The following is a 22,751-nucleotide window of genomic DNA, read 5'->3' on the forward strand; positions in this document are numbered from 1 at the left end:
TTGGGATTTCGGCTTGGATTTTTTGGCTTGGATTTTTTTCGTGGTTGAAACAATTGCTATGAATCCAGTACTTGAAAGACATAGAGAAATCTAGAATCCGACTTTTTGACCATTTTAAAAATTGGTACTTAGCTGTTCTTCAAAATTATTTAAATAAACTGATCTACTATGTATAAAGCCAACACGTGAATAGTTTTCAAATTGCCGTTTTCATTTTTTAGACTTAAAAAAGATTTTTTCAAAGCTTATTCGTACAACTTAAGTACCACAAATTTCAAATAAAAAACTTTTTTCAGAGTGTGGATATACATAAGTTACTATTTTTGTATCAATGCACTTTGCTTTATCGTAGTTCAATTCACATAGTATTTTATAAATAAATTTATTGTGATCTTCATAGAAATTAAAAATTAAAAATAAGTTAATGTTAGAAATCTTGAGTTAAATTGTATGACTATTTAGCGTTTCTTTTTCGGAATTCATCTATTGTGTTCTGTGCAAATGCTGAAGGATTTGTTGATGAACGTCTCTTCGCATTCTTCTCATGGAGCATTCCATTGGAGCCATCATGGAGCATCTAAAATACTATATCAATTCGGAAAGTTTGAAAGAAATCTCACCGTGGAGCTGGCATATCACAATTTGGGCATTCCATAGGTGGAGCTCCGCATCTGCATGGCACAGGTCTTGGTGCCGAGCAAACGCATGGCGCTGGACGGGGAGCTGGCTGGCAGCATGGGTTTGTTGGAACAGGAGCAGCAACACAACAAGCTGGAGCAGAAGGTGGTGGTGGCATTGCAGCGGCAACGATTTGGCAGCATGGATTTTCTGGAACTGGAGCCTGCTTACAACAGACAAGTGGGGATGGAGTTGGTGGTGGTGGCGGTGGGCAGCATGGAGCAGCTGGAGCCGGTGGCGGTGGGCAGCATGGAGCTGGAACTGGAGATGGTCCACAGCATGGTGATGCTGGTGGTGGTGGTGGTGGAAGAGGGGCTGGTGGGACGTATGGGCAGCAAGATGGAGATGGCCGAGGGGCACCACAACAGTTCTGAAGTTATGGATTGTGATGAGATTCGGGGGAAAAATTGAGTGAAATCTTACAAAGTGAATATTGAAAACTGGATTGAATGGTTGCGGACCGTCATTTCCACAGCAAGATGGGCACTCCTGGCATACAGATCTTCCGCAGCCATTATAGCCACAATGTCTTTTGAATCTATGCACCACAGGGGAAAGACTAGTCTGAAAACCATTGTTTCAGCCAAAAAAAAGCGTCATATTGAGAAATACCTCTTGAGCTAATATTCCAGAAATGAGAAATGAGCAAGACAAAATTAGAGAGAAACTGTTCATTGTTGTTGATTGAGAAAGATCTTTTGGAAAATGGTATAAATGCCAACGATATGATATCTCCGCTGGTGGCCTTAATCTTATATACCATCAGTGCTCTAATTCCGGCTCGCGCGAGCCGGGCAAAGTGTCAAAGTCGAAACCGTATCAAGGACATTATTTGAACGTTTTTTTAAACACAGCTTGTTCAATGTGCTCTATGAGAATTGAAAGAAAGAGGAAGAGCACCGTCGAGAAAATAAAAACACAAATAAAGCGCGATAAGAGACTCTTGCGAGGAACGACGGCGGCCTTGTTTTTTCCGGGTTAAATTTGTTTGTTCTGTTGGGAATATTATTATAATAATCCGTATTTATCATTTATAAGGTTGGATGTTAGATTTTTAAGGGAGATTTCAAAGCTTAACCGTACTAAGAAGATATTCACTTCATATTTTGAGTAATTATTTAGTTTATAAAAGTGAGGTTTTATCATGTAGGAGTTTGAATCTTTCTGTTAAAAATTTTCTTGTTCCATTGATAATTTGGTTTGAATTATTTTGTATATTTTTCTATATTCCGTAGTTTGGCAAAAGAAGAATTTATTATTGTGTTATCCCATTTTGAGTTACATTTCCATTGCTCTACCTTCTGTTTATACTTTTATCAAAAAGCGCTTTACATCCAAAGTATAAAGAAGTATTTCCCACAATTTTTGCACTTAATGCACAATTTTGGTAATTTTCTAAAAAAAACCACAGGGTCTGACAGGGGAAATACGGTAGGACTTACGTTATTGTTTTCTCAAGAAATACATATAAGTATGAGTTGTACTCCGTAGTGAAATGCTCCAAACCAGGGGTGTGCGGCAGTTGCCGACCAGCAATTCTACAAAATAAGACGGTTGGGCATGTTCACTCGGAATTTTTCATTAAAATCTAATGATTCAATATAGAAAATATTTGCTTTATCCGAAAATAACTTTTATTTGACTTTTAAATACCGATAAAAGGTTCGAAAATTGTCCGAAAGTTGATAATTGCCAGTGAAAATCGCCGTCAATTTTTCGGCAATTTTCACCGGCAATTTTCAACGTTCGGACAAGTTTTGAGCATTTTCTCGGTTGTTTCAAGTGAAAAAATAGTTATTTCCAGCAAGAGCAAATAGTTTTATGTATTGTATCATTACATTTTAATCAAAAATATAGGGGGAACATGCCCCTTGTAGAATTGCCAGTCGGCAATTGCCCCCCGTTCCAAACTACAGACAATTGTTGGTTGTGACATCAAAATACCAACCCTTGACTATTTTGATCACCGCCATAATATTGCCTTGTGGGAATGCAGAACACGCACCATAACAAAACCAAACGGCCTCACTTCTCGTGAACACTGCCACACAGTCTCCAGTTCTACTAACCTCTCTTTCGGATGTCTTTGGCTGTCTTCAGTCCTTGCGATGTTGCTAGCAAATTGCTCAGCGAAGTGGTCGGCGAGAAATATCCAAAAGTGGATGATGACGATAGCATTGTTGAACCGGTCACCAGTCTCTGCCTTCCTCAACTCTCCTACGAGGATTTCCATCATTTCTCGGTGATTCCACTTTGGAATAAAACGTTTCCATGTCGGCTTGCTACAGAATGGAACCCGAAAAACAAGAAAGATGCTCCACCGAAGAAGAAAAATGCTTTAGTGATTCTGGAGCGTGTTGCGTCTCGGAGCAACCAGTGAGTGTAGAAAATCTAAGTTTTCAAGGCTTTCAACATTGTCATTTTTTAGAAATGCAGTATCACGAGTTATTAATATTTTGCGATCAAAAGTTCACTTGATGTTTTCCAGCTCTAATGAACTTCCGTCCAGCGAGGATGTTGAACGTTGGAAGAAGTCGCCTGAAACTTTGGCCGCCAGCGAGTGTAAGTATTATCTCTTTGTTGAGTGATGTCAAAATATTGAAAATTGCAGACGGTTGCAATCTATTCATTCAGTTTCTGAAAGAACAGACTTCGGAGAATGAAGTTGACTTTTGGTTGGATTGCCAGAAGTTCAGATCCTCAAAGATGAGTTCGAGACAGAACGAAGCGCGCCGCATTTTTGACGAGTATTTTGCCATGGGTTCTCCCAAAAAGGTTATTAATTTTTATAATCACTATTTTATCTTGCAATTGATATGTTCAGATCTACATCGAGAGATACCTCTGGTGCGTAGTTCAAGCCTATCTTGTCAATGATCCAGGATGGCGACACACCTTTGATGTTGCTCAAGCATACGTTGGCCTGAAATTGGCGAAGAAGTCGCACAAAAAGTTAGTTTATAACAACTTTTGAAGGGTTACCCGTTTGTTTCATTGTTTCAACAACCTATTGATATTGTCGTACCTTAGCTTTGAAATCCCAAAAAAAAAAAATGTTTTCAGGTTCCTCGAAGACCCCCTCTACTTGGACCTTGTTGAGTTAGTAACTTCTGGTGTAAATTACAACAAATTTTGGCATGATAAATTAGAATAGGACAAAACTTTTGATACTTTGCTTTTTTTGTACCATGTATCCATTCCATTTTAATAGTTATTGTCAAATTTTTGACTCAACATTTATTGTGCATTTTTTGTTTCACATCCATGCTCGAGCGACACCAAATAAAACTGTAGAGCAGAATTGTAATCTGAATACGGCTTTTCATAGTCAACTTTGTAATGAAGTCCCGTTTTGATAGAAAGGACAGTTTTGCAAAATCTGAATGCAGTTGAAAAGGCATGCTATGCTTATTGATTAATGTTTGAAAAGCAATCCGGGAATTGAATTAAAAACACCATATACATATAAACAATTTGACGACTTTTTTGTGGATTTTTTGCGTAGAAAAAGGTTGAATTGCTTTTTTTTTGAAGAATATTCTGATAGTTTGAGAACTGTTCCAGAAATAAGCAGCAACTTCTATAAAAAATTGAATATATTTTTAATCGTCATCTACTTTTCTAATAGAAACAAACAAACAGCGCGTCAGGCCTCACGAATTTTTCCTCGTGGGAATGTAGTAAACGCGCTCTGCCGAAATCGAACGCGCCAATCTCATTCCTCCTTCACTCTGCACAAACGATTTCCTACCTTACTTATCACTCCTTCAAATGTCTATTGCCATTACCAGCCCGTGTCAAATTTTTCCCGCAATTATCAACGCAGATGTCTACGAGAAGAATCTAAAAGTGGATGATAATGCCATCAATGTGTCGAAATATTCCGACAACTCTGTTTCACTTCCCACACTGTCGTACGAGGATTTTCATCATTTCTCGGTAGTTCGACATTGGAATATCTTGTTTCCTTATCGACTCGCTACCGAATGGAACTGGGAAAGTAGAAGGCTGAGGAAGAGAGATGCGTTGGTGATTCTGGAGCTTGTTGCATTATCGGATGAAACAAATAAACGGTAAGTGTTGCTAATCAACTTTTTCAATGTACCCTAAATTATCGTTTTCAGAGGTTCTGTATCACGAATTATGAATACAGTACGCTCGAAAGTTCACTTGATGTTCTCCAGCTCGACCGAGCTTCCGTCTTTCCAAGAAATTGAAAATTGGAAGAAGTCTCCGGGACTTTTAGCCGCCAGCAAGTGTAAGTGTGATCTACAGAGTGACTTGAACTAATTCATATTTGCAGATGGCTGCGCACTGTTCATCCAGTTTCTGAAGCAGCAGACTTCGGAAAATGAAGTTGACTTCTGGTTGGATTGTCAGAAATTCAGATCCTCAACTGCAAAGATCAGTTGGAAAAATAAAGAAGTGCACCGAATTCTTGATCAGTTTCTCAGCTCTTCAGCTCCAAGAAAGGTGAATATTATTTCTAGTTCATGAAGCACAACTTTTTATTGACACTATTATAGATAGATATGGAGACGTCCATCTTGGCCAGATGTATGGAGTACGTTGAACACATTGAGGGATGGAAATATACTTTTGATGTCGCGCAAGCATATGTTGGATTGAAGTTTCCAAAGGAGTCCCACAAAAAGTTTGTTATATCCAATTTTTTTAAAAGTTTTCTTAGCTTTTGAGTATTAAATTTTTCGGATTTTTAAACAATTCTTATGCTAAAACAACCACTAAACAACGTGAGCTAGTTAATGCGCCATTTTGTTCTTAATAAGTTTTCTATTTTCTATTCAAAACGATTTTGTTTTCAGGTTCCTTGAAGACCCTTTGTACTTGGATCTACTTGAACTGGTTATTTCTGGACGGAGCTGCAACAAAGTCGGTCATAAAAAATCGTGTTAAGTTATTACTATTGGAAACTTTTATTTGTTTTTTTGCAGTTTTCCACGCACCCATTTCAATTCAAATGCTCTTGTCTTATTTTCACCTTTCCATTCATTTGAAACTTTGAAGCATTTTTTTAGATTACTAACCGTATTCATGTTTTAGTGGTATTAAATAAACTGTACAGTAAACTGTTGCAGTGCATTATACAGATTAGACAAATCAAGACTTGTCAGAACAGTCATATTTTTCTTTCCACAGAACCACAATCTTTGCTTCTTCAATGCAAAAGAGACGCAGAACAAGCTTTATGAAAGTTCAATCAGAAAAAGTGTGCAACTCTAAAGACACAGAATGTAACACAACTTGCCTGCAGAATTCTGATTCATTCTGCCTTCAATGTCACCTTGTATATGGTGACTTTTTCCTATTTTTGCTATTTTTGCTCTTTATTTTTGTCTATTTGTGTGATGGACATTATTTTTTCCTATATTCTTCTAATCAAATTGTTATTTTTTGAAAAACGTAAGTAAAAAACACCAAACTCTTGCAGTTGCTCTCAACTGAATTTTTTTCATTCAGATACAAGCAGAGATTTTGGACTTCCCACAGTGAAAGCGATGGCTTACAACAACGCTACCAAGACTTGGGAGTCGATCACAATCATGATCGACAAAGGAGCAGATCGGTCATATATCAGTCAAGGATTAGCTGATAGATAGAAACTCCAAAAGGTGGATGAGACGAAACTGCGTCTACGGATTTTTGCAAACGAGAGTGCCGATCCAGAGAGGACCTTCGAAAGATGCCGAATCTGTCAACTCCGTTGAACTTTGTTCTTACATGATTCCATCCCATCATTATGTTTTGTTTTCATCCCAACCATTTGCCCCCCTCCACTTTAGCTTGATAGACAAATTCCAATCCCCCGCTTTGAAATAGTATAAAAAGCGGGAAAAAACCGACCCAATCACACAATTTCCTTTTCATTTTCTTTTCATTATTTTTACCATACTTTTGCTCTTGTATCTTTTATTTATCTTTATTTATCTTTATATAAAATGGTTTAATTTCCCAAGTTTGAGGTACCTTCGAAAAACCCCCCAACGCGGTGACTGAGGAAAGGAAAAGAGTTTTGGAACTCTTTTCTGTACAGAATCATCCTGAAGACAAACGGTGAACAAAATGTGGAAATCACTGCTTCGCAATCAGAACACATGGCTGGAAGGATCCCGAAATCAACAATGACCAGAGAAGATTTTGTCTTCGCTCTTCAGGAAAAAAACGGTGAAAAGCCCCAGTCGGCCCAACCGTTTTAATCACATCCGGAGTTCGTAATTTGATCGAAAAAATGATGTTTTCTAGTGGATGAGGTGAGATTTCCGGAATTAGAGAATTCAAAACTTATTTAATTTTCAGACTAAAACTGTGGAATCGTTGACGAGGATATAAGCATCTCGTGGAGAAAACTCGGTGGTGGAGAAAGAGGGTCTGCTTGTCGCGAATCTGTATCCGGTTCCTGGAGATGATGCATGAGACGATCTACCTTCACTATTGACGGAACTTTCTTTCGATCTGGTTCACGGTGAGAATTCAGAAAATATTTTATTAGTTGTAATACATTATTCCGCACACTTTCAAAAATACCAGTTTCGACCGCTACTCACTAGACTAGAATAGAAAAGATATAAGAGCAGACCGGGTATAAGAGAGCGCGGTTCTCATCAGTAATGAACTCTCTTATGAAAGCCAGAATGGATTTAAGAACCATTCGAGAACAAGAAGAGAGAGCCGACGAAAATCGAGGACTTCACTAAGAGTCCAAATCCGAGAGTCAGAAACTCACCGAAAATGTTTCGGTTATCATAACCGGAAACGAAAAACCATGCAGAGTTTCCATGAAAAGAGATCCAAATGATTTCCAAGGGAAAATACAGAAGAAAAACTCTCTTGCAGCTCAACTCCCCAGGGTGGAAATTCACAAGAATTTCAAAACTGTGAAGAAAGACCTCTTCAGAGAGTTTACAACCGAAGATAATAAAGATGCTCCGCGCTGCCTGTTTTGCAAAGCTCACCACCTGTCAAACCAGTGTGGAGTCATCCAAGATTCAGACATACATTTTTCTCTCCCCAATTTGATTCTTATTATTCTTTATTTCTGTTCCATAATAAATACTATTCTTTATACAAAGTGTAGTTATTTTATAGATACAAACAGAAATACGGTAGCAATCAAGACAAAAACCTAGTAAAAGAGATGAATGATACCATCCAAAAAATGTATGACAACATTAAAAAGCAGGGTAGTCTATACCAAAGGTACAGCCCACTTCAAACCTGACAAGAAACAGATCACTGTCAGGACGTTCACAATGAAGAGCGATCAAGAATTGGAAAAAGGGCTCTTCTGTTCAATGTACCATCCGCTCTTCTGCTCAATGTACCACAACTGCGGGATGGTCCCAGATATCAAAAACAGGTTAACCATTCTGAAGGCCACCAACCACTGCACCAACTCTTGATTTTTTCTATCACTAATTTGTTTTTTTCTATCTCTAACACCCGAAGACAACACATTGTTCATTCCGCATCTCTTACTGCTTTAACGTAAATAAAACTTTTGAATGTTAAAACAGATCATTTTTAGTTGTTGTAGGCCTTTTAATTTTAGTCCAGTCTTTACAAAAGGGAGGACAGCCTATTGCTCTAAACTATGTAATATGTTTCTTCCGTTTAATACATGAATTTTTTCAAATACGAGGTGTCCCTCAAAAACAACTTCTGGGTAGAGTAAAACTGACACAATATTTGTTATCAAATGTTATTACAGTGGGAGTACCAATTATGAGTTTTCCCCCATGAAAACGTTTTGAAAGATTTGTGAGAAGTTTGATTACGAAATTCGTTAATTTTAGCACACTTTGAGCAACATATACGTTCAAATTTACGTTCGAAATACCAAGAACCATTACTCTTCCACTGTAAAATCGAACACCTCTGTAGTGTCCCGAATAAAAACAAGAGCTCCAGTTTTTGCATGTGCTCTTGTTTTGCTTTGTGCTCGCTATCAGTCATAAGGCATCATACCATGTAGTTTCTAGTTGTGTGATATAGGCCCACGGAAAGTTTGTTTTTGTGCATACAACTTATTATTGTGTAATGAAAACTACGAACCAATTTATTGTAACTTCACAACAGATCGTATTCGGTGCACAACTCGGAAATGAAACGAGAGATTCTCTGCATACAAATGTATAAACAAAACGTTTTGTTCAGATAATTGGGAAGAGATAGTGAGAAAAAAGGAAACTATCAATAAATAAAAAAGAAGAAAAAAAATCAGATCCAAACTAGTTGGTCGTGGTCAAATTGCATAGGAAGATAAAACGCTTAAGTGAGAGGAGGGGGGAGAGTAAAGCAGATGAGGAAAGATGTATGAGAAATAAATACTTGAAAACATAAATATATAGTGAAAATGGACAGACAAAGTGAAAATTACTGGATGGGTTGAGGGCGGGAAGAAATGACTTTTAGGAATTTATGGAATGTTGGATTGGTTGACCTGTGGGCTCCACGCCGGATCTCCAGCGGCCATCATATTACTGCGGTCCGCCTTTTTGCCCAACGCCATGAATCCGTAAATAACACCCGAGGCGAAGATGGTTCCACTACCAAGGATAGTGTTGAGCTCGATGCACAGGAAGATTGGAATGAGTCCCATGCTGAAAATTGGTATTGTTACAAGGAAGTCAAGAAAGTATTAAACATTGTTGTTTGTGCCCCGCTACACGCCAAGAGAGTATGCTAATTTGTCTTCTAAGCCGACGCGATGTGCACTTGAAAAATGTGCCTCTTGTCACAAGACATCAAAATTTAAGGTTCTTCGGAATATTTTACTACATATTCTTTCATTATGGTCTAGGTCTATGAAATTTGAGAAGAGAAATCATGCGAATAATTTTTCAATTAATACTATCTTAATACTAATCTTATCAAATAGTTTTTTGAAAAAATCATAATTTGAATGACCTAGTAGAACTGTTCTCTCTATCTATCAAAAAAAAAGAGCTGTCACTCACGCTCCGTAGATAGCAGCCTTGTGCCAGAGAGCACGCGATTCGCTGAAACGGGCAATCTTCTCGATGAAGTCGACGAATTGGCAGCAGAATGGGGCCTCCAGCGCAATGACTAATGCTCCAGCTGTCCTGAAAAAATTACAGTTAAAAGGTTTACAGTTGATTCAGTTGTTTTTTCCTTACATTTGAAGAAGAATGGCCACCATGCATGTCGCCGAGAGAGTGATCAGGCCGAGGACTCCGAAGAATAGGGAGAGGAAACCTCCGAGGATGGCGACTCCTTTTGCCAGGAAGCGAACCCACCTGCAACGAATTATGAAATCATTTCTCGTTTTTTTTTCTTGGGAAATAATAGGCTGACTCACCATGGAAACGCGGCATTCGGATCGTGTTCCGCTTGCATTTGCGTGCTAACTCCAGACGCGGCAGCCCCCATGTCGACAGAGAACAATTACCTGCAACGTGAAAATGTGCTTATTGATTTTTCAATAGTAACTTTGAGAAAACCGTTGAGAATTGCTATTTTCACGCGATAAGCTTTGGATTTTTAATCAATAATAAGTTTCCCTTCTTGGACTAATCATATGATAACTGAAAAGGAAGTGAAACAGAAGCGGGAGCAAGAAAAGATAAATGAAATCAGAGAGGAGGTGGCAAAGTGCGGGCTCACCCGCTCTTGCATGCGGCCGAAATGACACGGAGAGCGGGAGACGCGCAGAAAACCAACGCAGCAATGAACCGTTAAACAGCACGCGGGCCGGAATAACGGACTCTCGTTGCATCTTTCATGTGATTAATTGTTTTCCCCAGTGACTTTGGCTGTTTTAATTGTTCCTTATTGAATACTTCGAGTTTTATTTTTTAATTTTCACATGAATTTATGGTTTTCAGTAATGAATTACAAAAACTTTTGGTTTAATATTGATTTTTACAGAGTCAAACAATGGGAGAAACGGGACCAACCAATAATACAAGTTTCAGTTCGCTTGATGATAATTGGTAAGTTATTTTCGTTACAGGTTGAGCATATTTTATGGAAATTCTTACAGGGAAACTGATGTTAATGTGCTGAGCAGTGAGCTCGGTGATTTGGACACTGAAGGAAATGATAAATCAGATTGGATGGTGAGTTTTTATTTTTTATTTTTTTCCCTGATTTTTGATAATTTGAACATTTTCAGCGCCTACTCGGAGTCTCGATGAAACCAAATCCATTGGATGACTGGGATCAGCTGTACAATTTGAATAATCAGTGCGCATTGCGAAATGATTGCCGGAAACTTGCCAACGGTTTGAAGAACAAGAGAAGTGTTCCCGAGTTGGAGTCATTTTTGACACTTTATTGCAAAAAGAGGGGGATGGATTATATCAAGGATATCGGATGGTTGACGGTGAGTTTCTTTTTTTCAAATTGCAAGAAGCAATCATTTTATAGAAGTTAAAATTATATTTCCAGATCCTCGAAAAGATCCTTCTTCTCAATGTTCCTGCCGCCCACGAGTTCAATGTTTTCTTTGCATTCACCACGAAATATATTCCTAAAGACACCCGACCAGATGCTCAGATTTTTGATTTATTCCGATTGCTATTACAGTACCATGATCCTCAGATTAGGTTGGATGATCGTAAAATCAAGCTACATAGCGAGAACTTCAAAAAAAAAAAATTAGCAAATCCCTAGGTTTTTCTTTTTAGTGATAAAATATATGCTTAAAAATGACAGGTTGCTGAGCAGAAACTTTTTGCGCGGAGCCCCCCTGAGGGTTTCATGCTTGAAACATGTATTATATGGAAACGGTTGTGCAAATTATTTAGTGAAAGCAAATTCAAACGGCTCAGGTTTTAGATTTTATAAATATAAGAAAATATTTTTAGTAACCATTTGGAATCACTTCACTGCTCGCCTTCAATGTACACGAAAAACTGGTTCGCAACTTTATTCTCCAGCAGTATGTCCACAGAATCGTGCCATGAACTTTGGAAGTTATATATTGAGCAGGTAGGAACTGTCCATAAAGTTTCTGAAACAAAAAAAAATTTTCAGGGTGATCCATTCCTTGTGTTCCATCTTGCCATTGTCTTCCTCATCAATGCAAAAGATGAAATTCTGCAAGTGAAACGAGATGAAAAGTTTGTCTAGCGTCATGTTTCGAAAAAATAACTCAACTATTTACAGAGAAAAAGCTGTGCAAATTTTGGAGAACATGGCTGCCCAGCTCAGTGTCGAAGATGTCCCTGACTTTTTCCAGTTGGCACTTCATTACTCTGACAAGACTCCAGAATGTATTCGCAAAGATTTTCACTACATAATTTTCGGTGCAAATTTTGATGAGGAAGTCAAAGAGATTCAAATGAATAAGATGTTGTGTCTGCCGATTCCAGCAATCGATTTAACATCTCATGATGAGGTAAATACCCCGAGTTATAAAAAAAAAGATTGTCAGGTACACTGCCTGGTGACGATCCTACTGGGCCATAATTTAAGCCATGTCCTAGAACCTAGGGGATGAGGCCGGACTTGAACTCGTGACCTCCAGATTGCTAGCGGCCCAACCACTACCGACTGAGCTATCCCGTACTAATTTGTTAACTTTTAAATTTGAATTTCAGATCTCCAGTGGAAGCGTCAATTTCTTTATTGTGGACACCCGTTCTAACACCGACTTTGATTCTGGTCACTTTGTCTCATCATTCAACTTGGATTGTGTAGCGGTACGCATAACTCACGTGACGTAGTTTTCTCACTGATCCTATTTTTAGATTGTGGACGAACCCGAAAAATTCGAAATCGCGCTGAACAGTCTGGAATGCTACAAGACTTCGCGTCGCGACGAAGATCACTATCTGATCTTGGGATACGGTTCAGACGAGGAAGACAACTATATGAACATGCTGATTGCGATGTTTATTCAGAAAGGAAAATTGCATGTTTCTTTTGTTCAGGGAGGCTATAAGAGTGAGGATATAAGAGGAAACAACAATATCACCGGGTGTTTTGTTTTTTCAGAGCTTCACGATTGTATCGGGCAACACAACAGATGGGAGTTGATCGCGATGCATTCGGAGGATAGATGTGAACTTTGCAGTAGCGAGAAGGCCAGTCCAAAATGGGTTAGTTGTGATTTTATTAATCAACGAAAGTTATAAAAATGTAGAATGCTTTAAAAAATTCCGAAATACATAAGGGTTTCATTATACTCATTATTCTTGGGAAACTCTAACAAGATGGCTTGGAAAATTTTCCTATTTGGACTTTTATACTGGAAATTTGTATAAACATGCCTTTCATATTCATTTTCAAAACGATAAAAGTAGGTTTTGGGTTAAAATTTGAACGTTAAGCAGTTTTTTTTTTTAACGATAATAATTTATAACTCCCCGTTAAATTTGAGGTATGTACATACATCTTTGCAGGGATTCTTCTCAAAAATGAAGTCAGCAGTGAGCAACACTTCGAGCAGAATGAAGGAACGTGTAGAAGCGGTGGTGTTTCCGATTGGTGAAGAAAAGAAGCTGGATGACAAGCACGCGGACTCGAAGCAACGACACGGCAAGAGATACCGACAACAGTCTGTGTTTACCATCGATGAGAACAGTGATGATGAGATGGCTGCTGGGGCAGCGGTGGATGAGAATCCAAAGGAAGAAGTAAGTTGCTGACTAAGGCGCAATAGGGGAAAGTGTTAAAAACTACTCATATGGTGCCAAAATGACTGAATCTCGTAATAAAACTTTTCGAATTTTTTTTAAATTTATTACCAAAAAGTGGCAATTACTCAGTTTTTGCCACTCACAATTTTGGAAGTCGACCAAAAAAAATTTTTTTTCCTACATTTTTAAAGGTGGAGTACCGAAATTTGAGACTTTGCTTTTTTTAATCAAAATTGGTCCAAAACTACCGAATTTCGTAATGAGACCTTCTGAAAATTTCTCAAAAAAAAGTTATGGCGGTTAAAAGTTCGGGAAAATAAGGCCCATTTTCAGCTAAAATCAAAATGTTTCCCTATACCTTTTATACTGTAATTTTGCTTCCATTATTCGTATTAAAACATTGTAAGAGTCGGAACTTGCGACATTGCTTTGGATTCCCTCAAAAGCTCATATTTTTCAAACTTTTGGAAATTTGGCAAACCCTTGACCGGAAATTATGAAAAATCTTTAAAAACTTTGTTCCGATCCCCCTAAAATCTTTAAAAAATTATATTATTTCCATGTTGTAGAATAACTTAACAATTTAAATTTTTGTGTTATAAAACGTGCATGATGCTTTTGAAATTTCGGCACAGTCATCAATTTTAATTTCTAAACCCATCTAGTTTCAGATTCTCCTGTCCAAAGAATTCACGGAAACTTTCGAGTGCCAAGAAGTATTCCGTGATGGAAGCATCAACGGCCACATTGCACTCACCCGTACACACATTTACGTGCTTCATGATGTACCAGGAAAACAAGGATACGTCACAACTGAAGCCCGCCACGCTCTTTCCACTGTTGTCGCTGTGACAAGTCGCCGGAGTGTTCCTGAGATGCTCACCTTTAAGTTGGGCTACGAGATGAATGGGTCCTCAAAAATTACTGCTGTTCACAAGTAAGAATTTATATCAGTTTTTATTGAAAACCGTATATTGTTTCAGATTATATGTTCCAAAAGCTGGTGAATGTGCAAAAGCAGTCAAGCTGGCAATTTACGCTCTTCGTCCACTTCCCGATGCATAATTCTCCAAAAAATAAAAATAAAACTAACGATGCTTTCCTTTCATGTGATTATAATTATACGTCATAATTTTGCTGGGTTTTCACTTTTTGCAAAATGTTGTAAAAACTGGGTACTAGCTTTCCTCTTACTGTAAGTAGTCTCTCGGGAATACTTCATATTTGAAAAAAATCACTTTATTTTGCCTGTGGTATCAAAAATTTATTAGACATGATGTAGTGATAACGGAATAAATATTTATGAATGTGTATTTCAAAGTTTTTTGGTTGTTTGAAAACATATTATATATTTTAAAAATGTTCGATTTCAAATGTTATTTTTGTGAGGTGTTTTGATAATGTTACTATGCATGTGTTTTAAAAGTACAGTGTCAATACGAGTGTTTTGTTTTATATTGACTGTGGCAAAAACTAACAAGCTTGCAAGAGGACAAATTGCAAAAACATGCTAGTTCACTTTTTAAAAAAGATAGTCAACAAATGGTTAGATTTTTAGATAGCTTTTGAACTTTTCAAAGTCCTACTTTAGGTCCCACCTACTTAAAGTCCCACATAGCACAGTCAAATGCGTATCTACTACCAAAACTCGTGAAATGATTGTGCTTTCTGCACACTACTCTTAAATATTCAAGCTTCTAAAATTTTAAACTTTTTAAGTGTGTTCATCTTTGGCAATCCATCATTCTCTACAGAAAAAGGGTTAAATTTGAGAAACTGATAAATAAAATGCGTTTACATTTAAATTTTTACAAATATTTTTTGAAGGTATTATTTTCCAACACAAAGTCAGTACGTTTTATTCATGATTTTTCATTTATTCTACATTTAACATTCTTTCAATATGTTCACAACGCAGTGTATTTTATTGAAAGAAATAATGTTTTCCCTCTATTTCACTATAGTATTTTGCCAGTAAACCTTTTGAAATGAAATTTATACACGTTATTCAAGCCTTTCGAAATCAGATTATTATGAAACTTTCTAGACTTTTCTCCCCTAGCAAAATATCTCCTCCGTCCTCGCACCCTCCTCCATCTCCCGGCAAACAATGACATCATTTTTCTTTTTCCTCGGTAACCCGCAGTGATCATCTTTTGATCGAAAATCTCTCAGTTGGACAAAACTTTAGTGTTCTTTTTTCTGAAAAATAATTCCACGTTCCAATAATGTTTGTTTCACAGATGTCGTTCTATCAAGGTGTTTTGTTTTAAGCACAAGGCATTAAAGGGATCGATAGGCAACAATTGCAAGTGCGCTCTAATAATTGAGCGCGCACAACACATACACACACACACACACACACACAAACACAACAACATGCTGACTCATCGTGCCTTTTCCTATTTTTCTCTCGTCGTTTATTCTTCAGTTTTTCGGCGCACGTCGTCTGTTTTAGGTCGTGGCTGGCTGGCTGGCTGGGGGAACCAGTTTTTCGTCGAAAAGAGGGCTGTTTAGATTTTGAATTTAGTTTTTGACCATTATCATTCTGATTACGTCGGTTGACCCCTTTTGTCCGATGATTTCCTTGTCTTTGCTTTGTTATTTTCCAACTTTTTGATTTTCAACACGAACATTTTAATCTTCCAGAATGCAAGTAAACAGTGAGGACATCACTGTCGCCTGGGGACAAGCCCCACATCCTCTCGACTCTCAGTACGGAAAATGGCGCATGGCAGTGTTCCAAGATGTGCAGGAGTCAATTGATGGCTCAAAGCTCTACTTCCTCTACGATCCACAGGCCGACGAGCAAAGTGGAACAAGTGGACAGAGAAAAGGATACCCAGGATTGATCATCTTTGATACCAACTTCAAATGCTTTGCTGGAGAGATTCCTGTTCACAGTCCAGGTATTCTTTTTTTACCGTTTTGCAATACAAATGATTTTCAACTTTTTTTTCAGGAAAAATGAAGTTCCTCTTCGCTCTTAAATGCCCATCTCCACAAGGCGGCTCTGCTTTCGTTCTCGTCACGGAGGAAGAAGTCTACGGACAAATTCGTCTTAACGTTTCTCGAATCGATTTGGCCCAAGACGGACTTTCAATCGCCAATGTTCGGCCTTTAATTCCCCAGGCATTGACTATTGGTGGAGAGTACATCTGCTCAATGCGTGAAGATCTTCCAGAAATTGTGGTTATGGCGAATCCAGGGCTTCAGGTGAGAAATGAGTGCGGAGCCTGATTGCATATGCTTCTGGCAAGCACCTGGCTTGAATTTGATTTATCACCTTTGTTATGTATTCGAGGCAAAACAAGGAGGCGAAGACGAGTAGTTTATTACATTACTAATGAATAATAGTTTGAGAGTTCACGTTGTACGATCTTCTTAGCCACGTCGTGGGTCACTACACTTCGATATCTCAACGTCACCTGTTTCCGGGTAGTCTGCGCGTTTGACTGTTTATTCTTAATTATGAAGTGATTGCCAAATTAGGGCCACGCAGGTAGCTTCCGCCTCCTGTTTTGTAAACTTTGGTGGTCCGAACACTTAACGTTCCTGGTGGCCGAGTGGTTTGCGTAGATGGCTTATGTGCTCAAGGTCGCGGGTTCGATTCTTTTGTGTGCTTAAATCCTTTGTTATGTTATTATAAGTAAGCGATCTTCTAGATGGTTGTAAAACATCGAGTATTACAACCACTGGAATTTCTCTATTACCTTTTTGGATGGGCAAAGTTGTAGTACTTGACTATAGGAAATGATTATGCCTGTTAGGGAGGATGTCTTTTCAGCAGGACGTCCTCAGCGGCAGGACGAGGACTGAAGGAGGAACGAGGAGGAGAAGACGAGTAGTTTATTATATTAGTACTAAACTAATTGTAAGGAATAAATAAGTTAGTTAGAGAGCTCACGTTGTACGATTTTCTTAGCCACGTCGTGGGGAAATACACGTTGATACCCAACAACTTTCATTCGAATAGGCCAATCGTAATGGAAAGTTTAACTAAAATGCATATTTTCGCATTCATAATTGCATATGCAGCAACTTAAGATTTTTTTTTCAGATTTGGCGCATCAACTGCATGGCCGAATCGTCTCAGCCACCTGTCGCCCAGTTCACAGTCCCCGGCGCCGACTTGAACCATTTCTACGATGGATTCCTTAACAATGGCAACATCGTCTTTTTGTCTGCAACCCCTGATGGTCATTTCGACAACACTCGCGTTCATCTCCTCAATTTGAACAGTCCTCAACACGTTAGTCAATTTGGAGAGCCAACCAGTATACTATTAGATATTTCAGATAACATCGCAAAATTGCTCTGGAGATCCACAGCGTGGAATGCCGATCCCGAGAAAGCAGTGTGGATTTGATTCTGTTACTAGTGAGTTTTAATTGTAAATATCAGTTAACGACAAATAACAACTGAATTTTCTTGCAGATGCAATTCTGATGGCCGGAGGAGAGGTTGACCGTGGCAGCGGTTTCGAGCGTCTTTTGGATTACTGGGTTCTCAATACTCAAACATTCCAGTGGCTTCAGATTCCATCTCAGATGCCGTGCCCACTTATCGAGCCTCGCCTCACTGCGTGTCACTCTGGAAATATTTACGTCTGGGGAGACTTTGATCAACCGCTTCCAGGAATGCCACCAAACGGAACACATCTTCGCATCCTCCGTGTTTCTGGTCTTGAGAAAGCTAGTCATCCACCAGCGTATTCCACATACAACCCAGCGCCGCCAGCATACCCATCTCTGGATGAGAAGTCTGGAAATCCGCCGTATCCTTCTAACCCATCCAACCAACCATACCCATCCAACAATTACGGAAATCAAGGCATAGTAGCGTGTAATGTTCAAAATCATAAAATATTGTTTTCAGGTGGTCAAGGACAAGCTCCTCCATACCCATCATACAATCCAAATCAGAGCAACTATGGAAACGCGGGCAACCAACAAGGCCCATCTCAAGATCAATACGGAAACGCCGGATATGATGCGAACCAGCAAGGCGGCTACACTCAAACCTCTGATGGACAGAATGCCTACTATCCAACTCAGAAGAAGAAGAAGAGCTGCAGCATCCAGTAAAATGTTTTATGCACCCTGAACTATCTGATCCTGGCCAATTGTTGTATATGTATATTTTTAATGACCTTTTTGATATTTATCCGAAGCCCTAAAGCAGCCCATTTTGTGATCCCGTTTAATACTCTGTACGCTAAAGCATAAATAAAGACGATGTGCCAAGAAGTGTTTATATTTCAATTTTTTAGTAGCGGCTAATTTTCACGCAAAAAAAATACCTTTGTTCACATTTTTCAAAATATTTTGGAACCCGTGTCGCTTGGCACTGCCTGCTCTCATTCTTTCACAGCTCTAAACGTCAATAGATACGCCATTTGTTATGAGAGAACGCAGAGAAAACGAAATAGGCGAAATAACGGGTTACATGCAAGAAGAGAAGAGCGCCCTGTTTAAACCGATGTCATTTTACTCATCAGTTTTGTTGGTTTTTTTCTAATGATTTTTTTTGAAGTTTGCTTTTATTGATAAATTGAATCAAAGTTCGACTTTTCTTAAAAGAATTAAAAAAAAACTGCTACTGCATTTATTTCATAGAAATGAAAAATCAATAAGAAAGAACCAGGAAGTAAATACATATAGGAATTGGTTTTTCCTTTTCCTTCACAATGAAATCTCTTTATATCTCACTATTTCGTTTATGTTACTGACTATGACAATGAATCAAGCAAAAGTAGAAAAAAACGAAACAACTGCAAATTGATAAGGAATTTAACGGTGAAACTTGAGAAATCACGAGAAAGATTTAATAGTTTCGAAATTTGATTGAACTTTTTATTGAATTTTCCGGTTAAAAGGTTAACTCTACTTTAAAGCTCAGTTAATATTCAATTTTTTTTTGGCTTTAGGCTGTTGAATATAAAGTTTGAAATTTATTACTGAAAACTATAAAAATGGGCAATCAACTTTTTAGAAACTTTTTGGGGTAGCGCCAGTGGGAATTTTGTCTAAATAATCTTATAATCCAAAATCACCGAATATCATAACAAAAGCCTCCAAATATTTTCAGATTTTGCATAATTTCCGGTCAAAGTTTTGGCAAATCGCAAAAATTTAGAAAAATATGAGCTTTTGAGAAAATCCAAAGCAACGTGATGTTCCGACCCCAATAATGTTTTAATACAAATCGACAGTTTCAGGTATGACCAGCAAGACCGTCTTCCAGAACGCGTTCAAAACCTTTCTGGACTTTGCGATAAACTCCCTTCCTTCTACACAGGGCGGGTTGAACATCACCGCAACAGCCCCCGGCGGCGTGGGACAAAGACCATTCACAAACAAGGCTGGTGTACTGAAAGTGAGTATTTATTCAATTTTTTATCACTCAATTAATTAAATATTTTCAGCTTATCTTCGTGTCTGCAAGCTCTCTATATATTGGCGGGTTGATCGCTCACAAAGGTGCCTCATATCTGGAGGAGAATGAGATCTTTGTGCCAACCGATGAAGACGACGATGATTAAACTAACTGGAAGCTGATAATTTGTAGATATTTTGGAAATATGCTTAATGCCTGTAATTGAGATTCTAATTTTCAAACTTTGATGAACATGATAAAATGATGAGCAGTGCTAATGAAGCTTTTACACTATACTGGAACTGTGTTAGATAGGAAATTCAATTCAGTTTCAGACTTTTCAAATAAAATTGGTTTAGGTCTCGAAGAGATTAACTCAAATTGACAACAGTTTTTGTTGCTACTTTTCTTATAATAGCATAGTATCAAGAAATTTTTTATTTCGAAAAATTTTAGTTTTGCTTTACAGTGAATTATATTGCTCATGAAACTTCCATATACTGGCATTTCAGGTTAAAATTTTTGAACAAAAACATGACTATCTAAGAGTGAGCAAAATGTGTTGTTTATTTAAATAATCAAATAATAAAGCGGTGCAAAAACTGAAGCAATATTACAAATGTTGATTACGTTGTGAGTAGTAATAGGCTCATTTTAGGGTGGTATGAGAGAAAACGATCCTATTATGAGAAACACGCCTTTTATCCTTTTTTGACGGCGGCGTGTACCAGAGCCAGAAGTTTCGTGAGTTTTTTTGCGAGCCACAATTTTGAAACTAGTCTTCAAATCTTTTCCGTCAATTTAAACCATCAATTTTTCAGATGTTCTGTAGCGGTGAAGGATCAGAACCTGGAAGTGACTACGAAGCAATGATCAATACAGTTGCTGAAAACTCTCGAATGTTTTCAATACATTTTAACTGTAACAATTCTAGTCGTCTTTACAACCGTCGAACTAGTTTATGATTGTTTTTTCAACCTGTGATTAATTATTTAACTCTAATTATCTTTTCCTTAATTCAAACTTCCACAAGAATTCAGTTATGAATAACATTTTCCAATATTTTATTCAATTTCTTATGTAAAGAAATGAAATCATTTAGCAATCCTTATGTCTTCATCTGCTTCTTGACCCACATCAGACCTTCGTAGAGACCTTGTCCAGAGTGAGTGTTTGTACCACAGATGAACCACTGAAAAGCCAATTGTATTATCATAATGTCACAAGATTTTGGCATTCCTTTTAGGTATATATATCCTATAGATTATGAGGTCTACAAAACAATACAACTATTTACCTCTCTATTCTTGAGTGAACCCAAATCAAGCAGCTGAGTCAGCTCGGCTGGTGATCTTGCATTCGGCATATCCTGCTTGTTTGCAAAGACAAGCAGATGAGAATCCGCAAGCTCTGGCTCGGCGAGCAAACTGAACAATTTTTCCTTTGCCTCGGGAATCCGCTCAATATCCGAACTGTCCACCACAAACACTAATATCTGAAATTAAACAATTTTTGTTGTATAATTCCTCTTGATAATTACTGTGGTATTTGGAAAGTAGTGTTTTAGTATCTGACCTCCAACATCCCAAACAATGAGAGTGAGTTTTTGGAAGGTAACAGTCTCCACGTTGAATCCTTCAAACAAATACTCAAGTATGAAAACACTTAAAAAGTGAACAAACCAATGGTTGGAATTGTATTGACTGTCTTATTAAGCTTCAGCTTATAGAGAATAGTCGTTTTTCCGGCTCCATCTCAACCGAGCATCAATGTACGACATTCGATATTTGGAAACATGAAGGAAGAAATTTTAGAGAAGAATAAGCCCATTTTGAACGAAAAATACTTTTTGAAAATGCAGAATACGATATTCTTGAAGCTATGTCGACAATCAGAGTTATTTTATCATGGAGTTATCATGGGGCTCCACGTTCCAGCTAGTGAGTTGGCCGTTTTTTGCGTGTTTTAATTTCTGTTGGAAGAAAGTTATTACGAAATATTTGTTCACTTAGTCAGACCCGCCCTTTTCTGGTTTCGCAACAGGTGTTTGATAAGGAAACGTAACTTTCCCTGGCAAGAATAACTATAATATTAATAATTAAGACACGAATTTCCCGAGAATTTATTAGAGATCAATAAACTTGATGCTTAAATAAATAAATAAACGAAACAGGTAGAGTGAAAATACAGGAACACAGCAGTTTAGAAAAATAGGTAAAATCTTTACAAGCAAATGCAGTAAAGATTTGGAGGAATTTTTTGGGAGACTATCGAGTTCGAAAGATGTTATGCAATTACGATTGTTTTTTTGCAGAGAAAACATGTAGATCACTACTTTCCTTGGTTGGCGATGATGTTATCCAACTCTTTGCGGAAATCGACGAGTGCGGACATTGGAACGGTGATTGCGTTACGATAGCCGCTGTTGAGTTTGATCTGAATATAAAATTAGAATAAACTTCTATTTGACACAAAATTATTTCCTCCGAGATGCGAACAAACTCTCCACGATCGTTCTTTCCGGAATGGAAAAGGAACGTTCTGTTTTCAGCAGTGATTTTTGGAGTGTTGGTGTTCTCCTGTTCGTGTCCCTCTCCGAACTTGGCCAAATATTCGGTTAGCACCTTATGAATTTCGGCGATTCCATCGGATGGAATGGCGATTTGTTGGCGAGTTTGACGTGGGTTCATCGGAGCAATGCGCAAAAAGCGACCACGATCATTTTCCTTCAGATCGACGTAGAATTTTCTCTGATTTGATGAGAGAGCTTTCCTTTGGCTGAAATTTAATATTGCATTAAAAATGTGAATTTATTTTCGGCAATCAAAACTTAAGTGTCACGTGGCAACAGACCATAAGCTTACCTGCAATACGGGCTTCTGGACTCCCCTTGCGGCTTTCGCGCTCCATTGATAATCGCTTGCCGTACACCGCGTGGAAAAGCGCGTGTACTCCACATGGGTAAATATTTTCATTTTATTTACAATAAACTTGTTTAAAAGCTGCAGATTTTGCTCGAAATTTTACGCGACTTCAAATTGGGTAATTGAACCAACGATATACTCGGAT

General features: G+C 38.0%; 10 protein-coding genes, 5 non-coding genes and 1 pseudogene across 16 annotated transcripts; 11 read left to right on the forward strand and 5 right to left on the reverse strand.

Annotated features, from left to right (window-relative positions):
• Positions 1 to 367: 367 nt before the first annotated feature.
• idpp-3 (Intrinsically Disordered Protein, expressed in Pharynx) lies at positions 368 to 1,408 on the reverse strand. The gene is made up of 4 exons (NM_078080.5): positions 1,291 to 1,408; positions 1,102 to 1,242; positions 621 to 1,048; positions 368 to 577 (listed from the first exon to the last, which is right to left on the reverse strand). Exons 1-4 carry the CDS (start codon positions 1,351 to 1,353, stop codon positions 484 to 486), a joined length of 726 nt encoding a protein of 241 aa, NP_510481.1. The 5' UTR covers positions 1,354 to 1,408; the 3' UTR covers positions 368 to 483.
• Positions 1,409 to 1,536: 128 nt separating this feature from the next.
• F45B8.8 lies at positions 1,537 to 1,683 on the forward strand. The gene has a single exon (NR_072637.1). It is a non-coding gene; the product is annotated as an Unclassified non-coding RNA F45B8.8 (non-coding RNA).
• Positions 1,684 to 2,592: 909 nt separating this feature from the next.
• rgs-10 (Regulator of G-protein signaling rgs-10) lies at positions 2,593 to 3,980 on the forward strand. Its single transcript, NM_078081.2, has 5 exons — positions 2,593 to 3,054; positions 3,107 to 3,240; positions 3,290 to 3,453; positions 3,503 to 3,630; positions 3,742 to 3,980. Exons 1-5 carry the CDS (start codon positions 2,759 to 2,761, stop codon positions 3,830 to 3,832), a joined length of 813 nt encoding a protein of 270 aa, NP_510482.1. The 5' UTR covers positions 2,593 to 2,758; the 3' UTR covers positions 3,833 to 3,980.
• Positions 3,981 to 4,389: 409 nt separating this feature from the next.
• rgs-11 (Regulator of G-protein signaling rgs-11) lies at positions 4,390 to 5,813 on the forward strand. The gene is made up of 5 exons (NM_078082.5): positions 4,390 to 4,751; positions 4,803 to 4,936; positions 4,982 to 5,151; positions 5,205 to 5,332; positions 5,505 to 5,813. Exons 1-5 carry the CDS (start codon positions 4,450 to 4,452, stop codon positions 5,593 to 5,595), a joined length of 825 nt encoding a protein of 274 aa, NP_510483.1. The 5' UTR covers positions 4,390 to 4,449; the 3' UTR covers positions 5,596 to 5,813.
• Positions 5,814 to 5,897: 84 nt separating this feature from the next.
• F45B8.5 (Peptidase A2 domain-containing protein) lies at positions 5,898 to 6,658 on the forward strand. Its single transcript, NM_001375174.1, has 2 exons — positions 5,898 to 6,102; positions 6,160 to 6,658. The coding sequence occupies exons 1-2, from the start codon at positions 6,048 to 6,050 to the stop codon at positions 6,297 to 6,299; spliced, it is 195 nt and encodes a 64-aa protein (NP_001362072.1). The 5' UTR covers positions 5,898 to 6,047; the 3' UTR covers positions 6,300 to 6,658.
• Positions 6,641 to 6,737, forward strand: F20D1.21. The gene has a single exon (NR_131737.1). It is a non-coding gene; the product is annotated as a small nuclear RNA F20D1.21 (small nuclear RNA).
• On the forward strand, positions 6,652 to 7,763 carry F20D1.22 (PilS cassette). The gene is made up of 3 exons (NM_001375175.1): positions 6,652 to 6,950; positions 6,997 to 7,162; positions 7,534 to 7,763. The coding sequence occupies exons 2-3, from the start codon at positions 7,110 to 7,112 to the stop codon at positions 7,613 to 7,615; spliced, it is 135 nt and encodes a 44-aa protein (NP_001362096.1). The 5' UTR covers positions 6,652 to 6,950; positions 6,997 to 7,109; the 3' UTR covers positions 7,616 to 7,763.
• Positions 7,764 to 8,736: 973 nt separating this feature from the next.
• On the reverse strand, positions 8,737 to 10,108 carry flwr-1 (Calcium channel flower). The gene is made up of 4 exons (NM_078083.7): positions 10,019 to 10,108; positions 9,837 to 9,956; positions 9,657 to 9,782; positions 8,737 to 9,299 (listed from the first exon to the last, which is right to left on the reverse strand). The coding sequence occupies exons 1-4, from the start codon at positions 10,087 to 10,089 to the stop codon at positions 9,116 to 9,118; spliced, it is 501 nt and encodes a 166-aa protein (NP_510484.1). The 5' UTR covers positions 10,090 to 10,108; the 3' UTR covers positions 8,737 to 9,115.
• A 186-nt stretch (positions 10,109 to 10,294) lies between these two features.
• Positions 10,295 to 10,417, reverse strand: F20D1.13. Its single transcript, NR_072638.1, has one exon. It is a non-coding gene; the product is annotated as an Unclassified non-coding RNA F20D1.13 (non-coding RNA).
• F20D1.15 lies at positions 10,297 to 10,423 on the forward strand. The gene has a single exon (NR_072639.1). It is a non-coding gene; the product is annotated as an Unclassified non-coding RNA F20D1.15 (non-coding RNA).
• Positions 10,424 to 10,587: 164 nt separating this feature from the next.
• tbc-1 (TBC1 domain family member 23) lies at positions 10,588 to 14,616 on the forward strand. Its single transcript, NM_078084.8, has 13 exons — positions 10,588 to 10,652; positions 10,703 to 10,778; positions 10,835 to 11,044; positions 11,110 to 11,267; positions 11,529 to 11,652; positions 11,698 to 11,783; positions 11,830 to 12,061; positions 12,264 to 12,365; positions 12,414 to 12,609; positions 12,661 to 12,764; positions 13,068 to 13,301; positions 13,976 to 14,241; positions 14,288 to 14,616. The coding sequence occupies exons 1-13, from the start codon at positions 10,597 to 10,599 to the stop codon at positions 14,367 to 14,369; spliced, it is 1,926 nt and encodes a 641-aa protein (NP_510485.2). The 5' UTR covers positions 10,588 to 10,596; the 3' UTR covers positions 14,370 to 14,616.
• A 1,337-nt stretch (positions 14,617 to 15,953) lies between these two features.
• On the forward strand, positions 15,954 to 18,550 carry F20D1.3 (Protein Skeletor). The gene is made up of 6 exons (NM_078085.8): positions 15,954 to 16,213; positions 16,267 to 16,520; positions 17,365 to 17,556; positions 17,603 to 17,684; positions 17,742 to 18,137; positions 18,183 to 18,550. The coding sequence occupies exons 1-6, from the start codon at positions 15,955 to 15,957 to the stop codon at positions 18,389 to 18,391; spliced, it is 1,392 nt and encodes a 463-aa protein (NP_510486.2). The 5' UTR covers position 15,954; the 3' UTR covers positions 18,392 to 18,550.
• mir-1829.2 lies at positions 16,956 to 17,015 on the forward strand. Its single transcript, NR_024314.2, has one exon. It is a non-coding gene; the product is annotated as a pre-microRNA mir-1829.2 (primary transcript).
• A 974-nt stretch (positions 18,551 to 19,524) lies between the features above and the next one.
• On the forward strand, positions 19,525 to 19,977 carry emre-1 (Essential MCU regulator, mitochondrial). Its single transcript, NM_078086.7, has 2 exons — positions 19,525 to 19,682; positions 19,732 to 19,977. The coding sequence occupies exons 1-2, from the start codon at positions 19,527 to 19,529 to the stop codon at positions 19,846 to 19,848; spliced, it is 273 nt and encodes a 90-aa protein (NP_510487.1). The 5' UTR covers positions 19,525 to 19,526; the 3' UTR covers positions 19,849 to 19,977.
• An 813-nt stretch (positions 19,978 to 20,790) lies between these two features.
• On the reverse strand, positions 20,791 to 21,512 carry arl-7 (annotated as a pseudogene). The gene is made up of 4 exons: positions 21,365 to 21,512; positions 21,223 to 21,317; positions 20,980 to 21,177; positions 20,791 to 20,874 (listed from the first exon to the last, which is right to left on the reverse strand). Coding segments are annotated over exons 1-4 (525 nt in total).
• Positions 21,513 to 21,976: 464 nt separating this feature from the next.
• plp-2 (DUF3467 domain-containing protein) lies at positions 21,977 to 22,641 on the reverse strand (the record flags this gene model as incomplete). The annotated part of the gene is made up of 2 exons (NM_078088.3): positions 21,977 to 22,460; positions 22,547 to 22,641. 2 exons carry the CDS (start codon positions 22,639 to 22,641, stop codon positions 21,977 to 21,979), a joined length of 579 nt encoding a protein of 192 aa, NP_510489.1.
• Positions 22,642 to 22,751: the final 110 nt, after the last annotated feature.

The sequence above is a fragment of the Caenorhabditis elegans genome, chromosome X, assembly GCF_000002985.6.
Source record: "Caenorhabditis elegans chromosome X".
In the NCBI taxonomy this organism is placed as follows: Eukaryota; Metazoa; Nematoda; class Chromadorea; order Rhabditida; family Rhabditidae; genus Caenorhabditis; species Caenorhabditis elegans.

What these genes read in the sequence shown, in the direction of transcription:
- F20D1.22 (NM_001375175.1), top strand. Translation starts at nt 7,110, where the DNA reads ATGAGACGATCTACCTTCACTATTGACGGAACTTTCTTTCGATCTGGT. An exon ending in TTCTTTCGATCTGGTTCACG is followed by an intron (nt 7,163 to 7,533) that starts GTGAGAATTCAG and finishes ACTCTCTTGCAG; the next exon opens with CTCAACTCCCCAGGGTGGAA.
- F45B8.5 (NM_001375174.1), top strand. Translation starts at nt 6,048, where the DNA reads ATGGACATTATTTTTTCCTATATTCTTCTAATCAAATTGTTATTTTTT. An exon ending in ATTGTTATTTTTTGAAAAAC is followed by an intron (nt 6,103 to 6,159) that starts GTAAGTAAAAAA and finishes TTTTTCATTCAG; the next exon opens with ATACAAGCAGAGATTTTGGA.
- emre-1 (NM_078086.7), top strand. Translation starts at nt 19,527, where the DNA reads ATGACCAGCAAGACCGTCTTCCAGAACGCGTTCAAAACCTTTCTGGAC. An exon ending in ACAAGGCTGGTGTACTGAAA is followed by an intron (nt 19,683 to 19,731) that starts GTGAGTATTTAT and finishes AAATATTTTCAG; the next exon opens with CTTATCTTCGTGTCTGCAAG.
- F20D1.3 (NM_078085.8), top strand. Translation starts at nt 15,955, where the DNA reads ATGCAAGTAAACAGTGAGGACATCACTGTCGCCTGGGGACAAGCCCCA. An exon ending in TGGCGAATCCAGGGCTTCAG is followed by an intron (nt 16,521 to 17,364) that starts GTGAGAAATGAG and finishes TTTTTTTTTCAG; the next exon opens with ATTTGGCGCATCAACTGCAT. An exon ending in TGGATTTGATTCTGTTACTA is followed by an intron (nt 17,685 to 17,741) that starts GTGAGTTTTAAT and finishes ATTTTCTTGCAG; the next exon opens with ATGCAATTCTGATGGCCGGA.
- rgs-10 (NM_078081.2), top strand. Translation starts at nt 2,759, where the DNA reads ATGTCTTTGGCTGTCTTCAGTCCTTGCGATGTTGCTAGCAAATTGCTC. An exon ending in GTTGCGTCTCGGAGCAACCA is followed by an intron (nt 3,055 to 3,106) that starts GTGAGTGTAGAA and finishes GTCATTTTTTAG; the next exon opens with AAATGCAGTATCACGAGTTA. An exon ending in CCATGGGTTCTCCCAAAAAG is followed by an intron (nt 3,454 to 3,502) that starts GTTATTAATTTT and finishes TGATATGTTCAG; the next exon opens with ATCTACATCGAGAGATACCT.
- rgs-11 (NM_078082.5), top strand. Translation starts at nt 4,450, where the DNA reads ATGTCTATTGCCATTACCAGCCCGTGTCAAATTTTTCCCGCAATTATC. An exon ending in TCGGATGAAACAAATAAACG is followed by an intron (nt 4,752 to 4,802) that starts GTAAGTGTTGCT and finishes TATCGTTTTCAG; the next exon opens with AGGTTCTGTATCACGAATTA. An exon ending in CCAAAGGAGTCCCACAAAAA is followed by an intron (nt 5,333 to 5,504) that starts GTTTGTTATATC and finishes TTTTGTTTTCAG; the next exon opens with GTTCCTTGAAGACCCTTTGT.
- tbc-1 (NM_078084.8), top strand. Translation starts at nt 10,597, where the DNA reads ATGGGAGAAACGGGACCAACCAATAATACAAGTTTCAGTTCGCTTGAT. An exon ending in CAAGTGAAACGAGATGAAAA is followed by an intron (nt 11,784 to 11,829) that starts GTTTGTCTAGCG and finishes AACTATTTACAG; the next exon opens with AGAAAAAGCTGTGCAAATTT. An exon ending in ATGAGAATCCAAAGGAAGAA is followed by an intron (nt 13,302 to 13,975) that starts GTAAGTTGCTGA and finishes ATCTAGTTTCAG; the next exon opens with ATTCTCCTGTCCAAAGAATT.
- idpp-3 (NM_078080.5), bottom strand. Translation starts at nt 1,353, where the DNA reads ATGAACAGTTTCTCTCTAATTTTGTCTTGCTCATTTCTCATTTCTGGA. An exon ending in CTGGAATATTAGCTCAAGAG is followed by an intron (nt 1,243 to 1,290) that starts GTATTTCTCAAT and finishes AATGGTTTTCAG; the next exon opens with ACTAGTCTTTCCCCTGTGGT. An exon ending in CAGTTTTCAATATTCACTTT is followed by an intron (nt 1,049 to 1,101) that starts GTAAGATTTCAC and finishes CCATAACTTCAG; the next exon opens with AACTGTTGTGGTGCCCCTCG.
- flwr-1 (NM_078083.7), bottom strand. Translation starts at nt 10,089, where the DNA reads ATGGGGGCTGCCGCGTCTGGAGTTAGCACGCAAATGCAAGCGGAACAC. An exon ending in CCGAATGCCGCGTTTCCATG is followed by an intron (nt 9,957 to 10,018) that starts GTGAGTCAGCCT and finishes AATTCGTTGCAG; the next exon opens with GTGGGTTCGCTTCCTGGCAA. An exon ending in AAGGCTGCTATCTACGGAGC is followed by an intron (nt 9,300 to 9,656) that starts GTGAGTGACAGC and finishes ACCAATTTTCAG; the next exon opens with CATGGGACTCATTCCAATCT.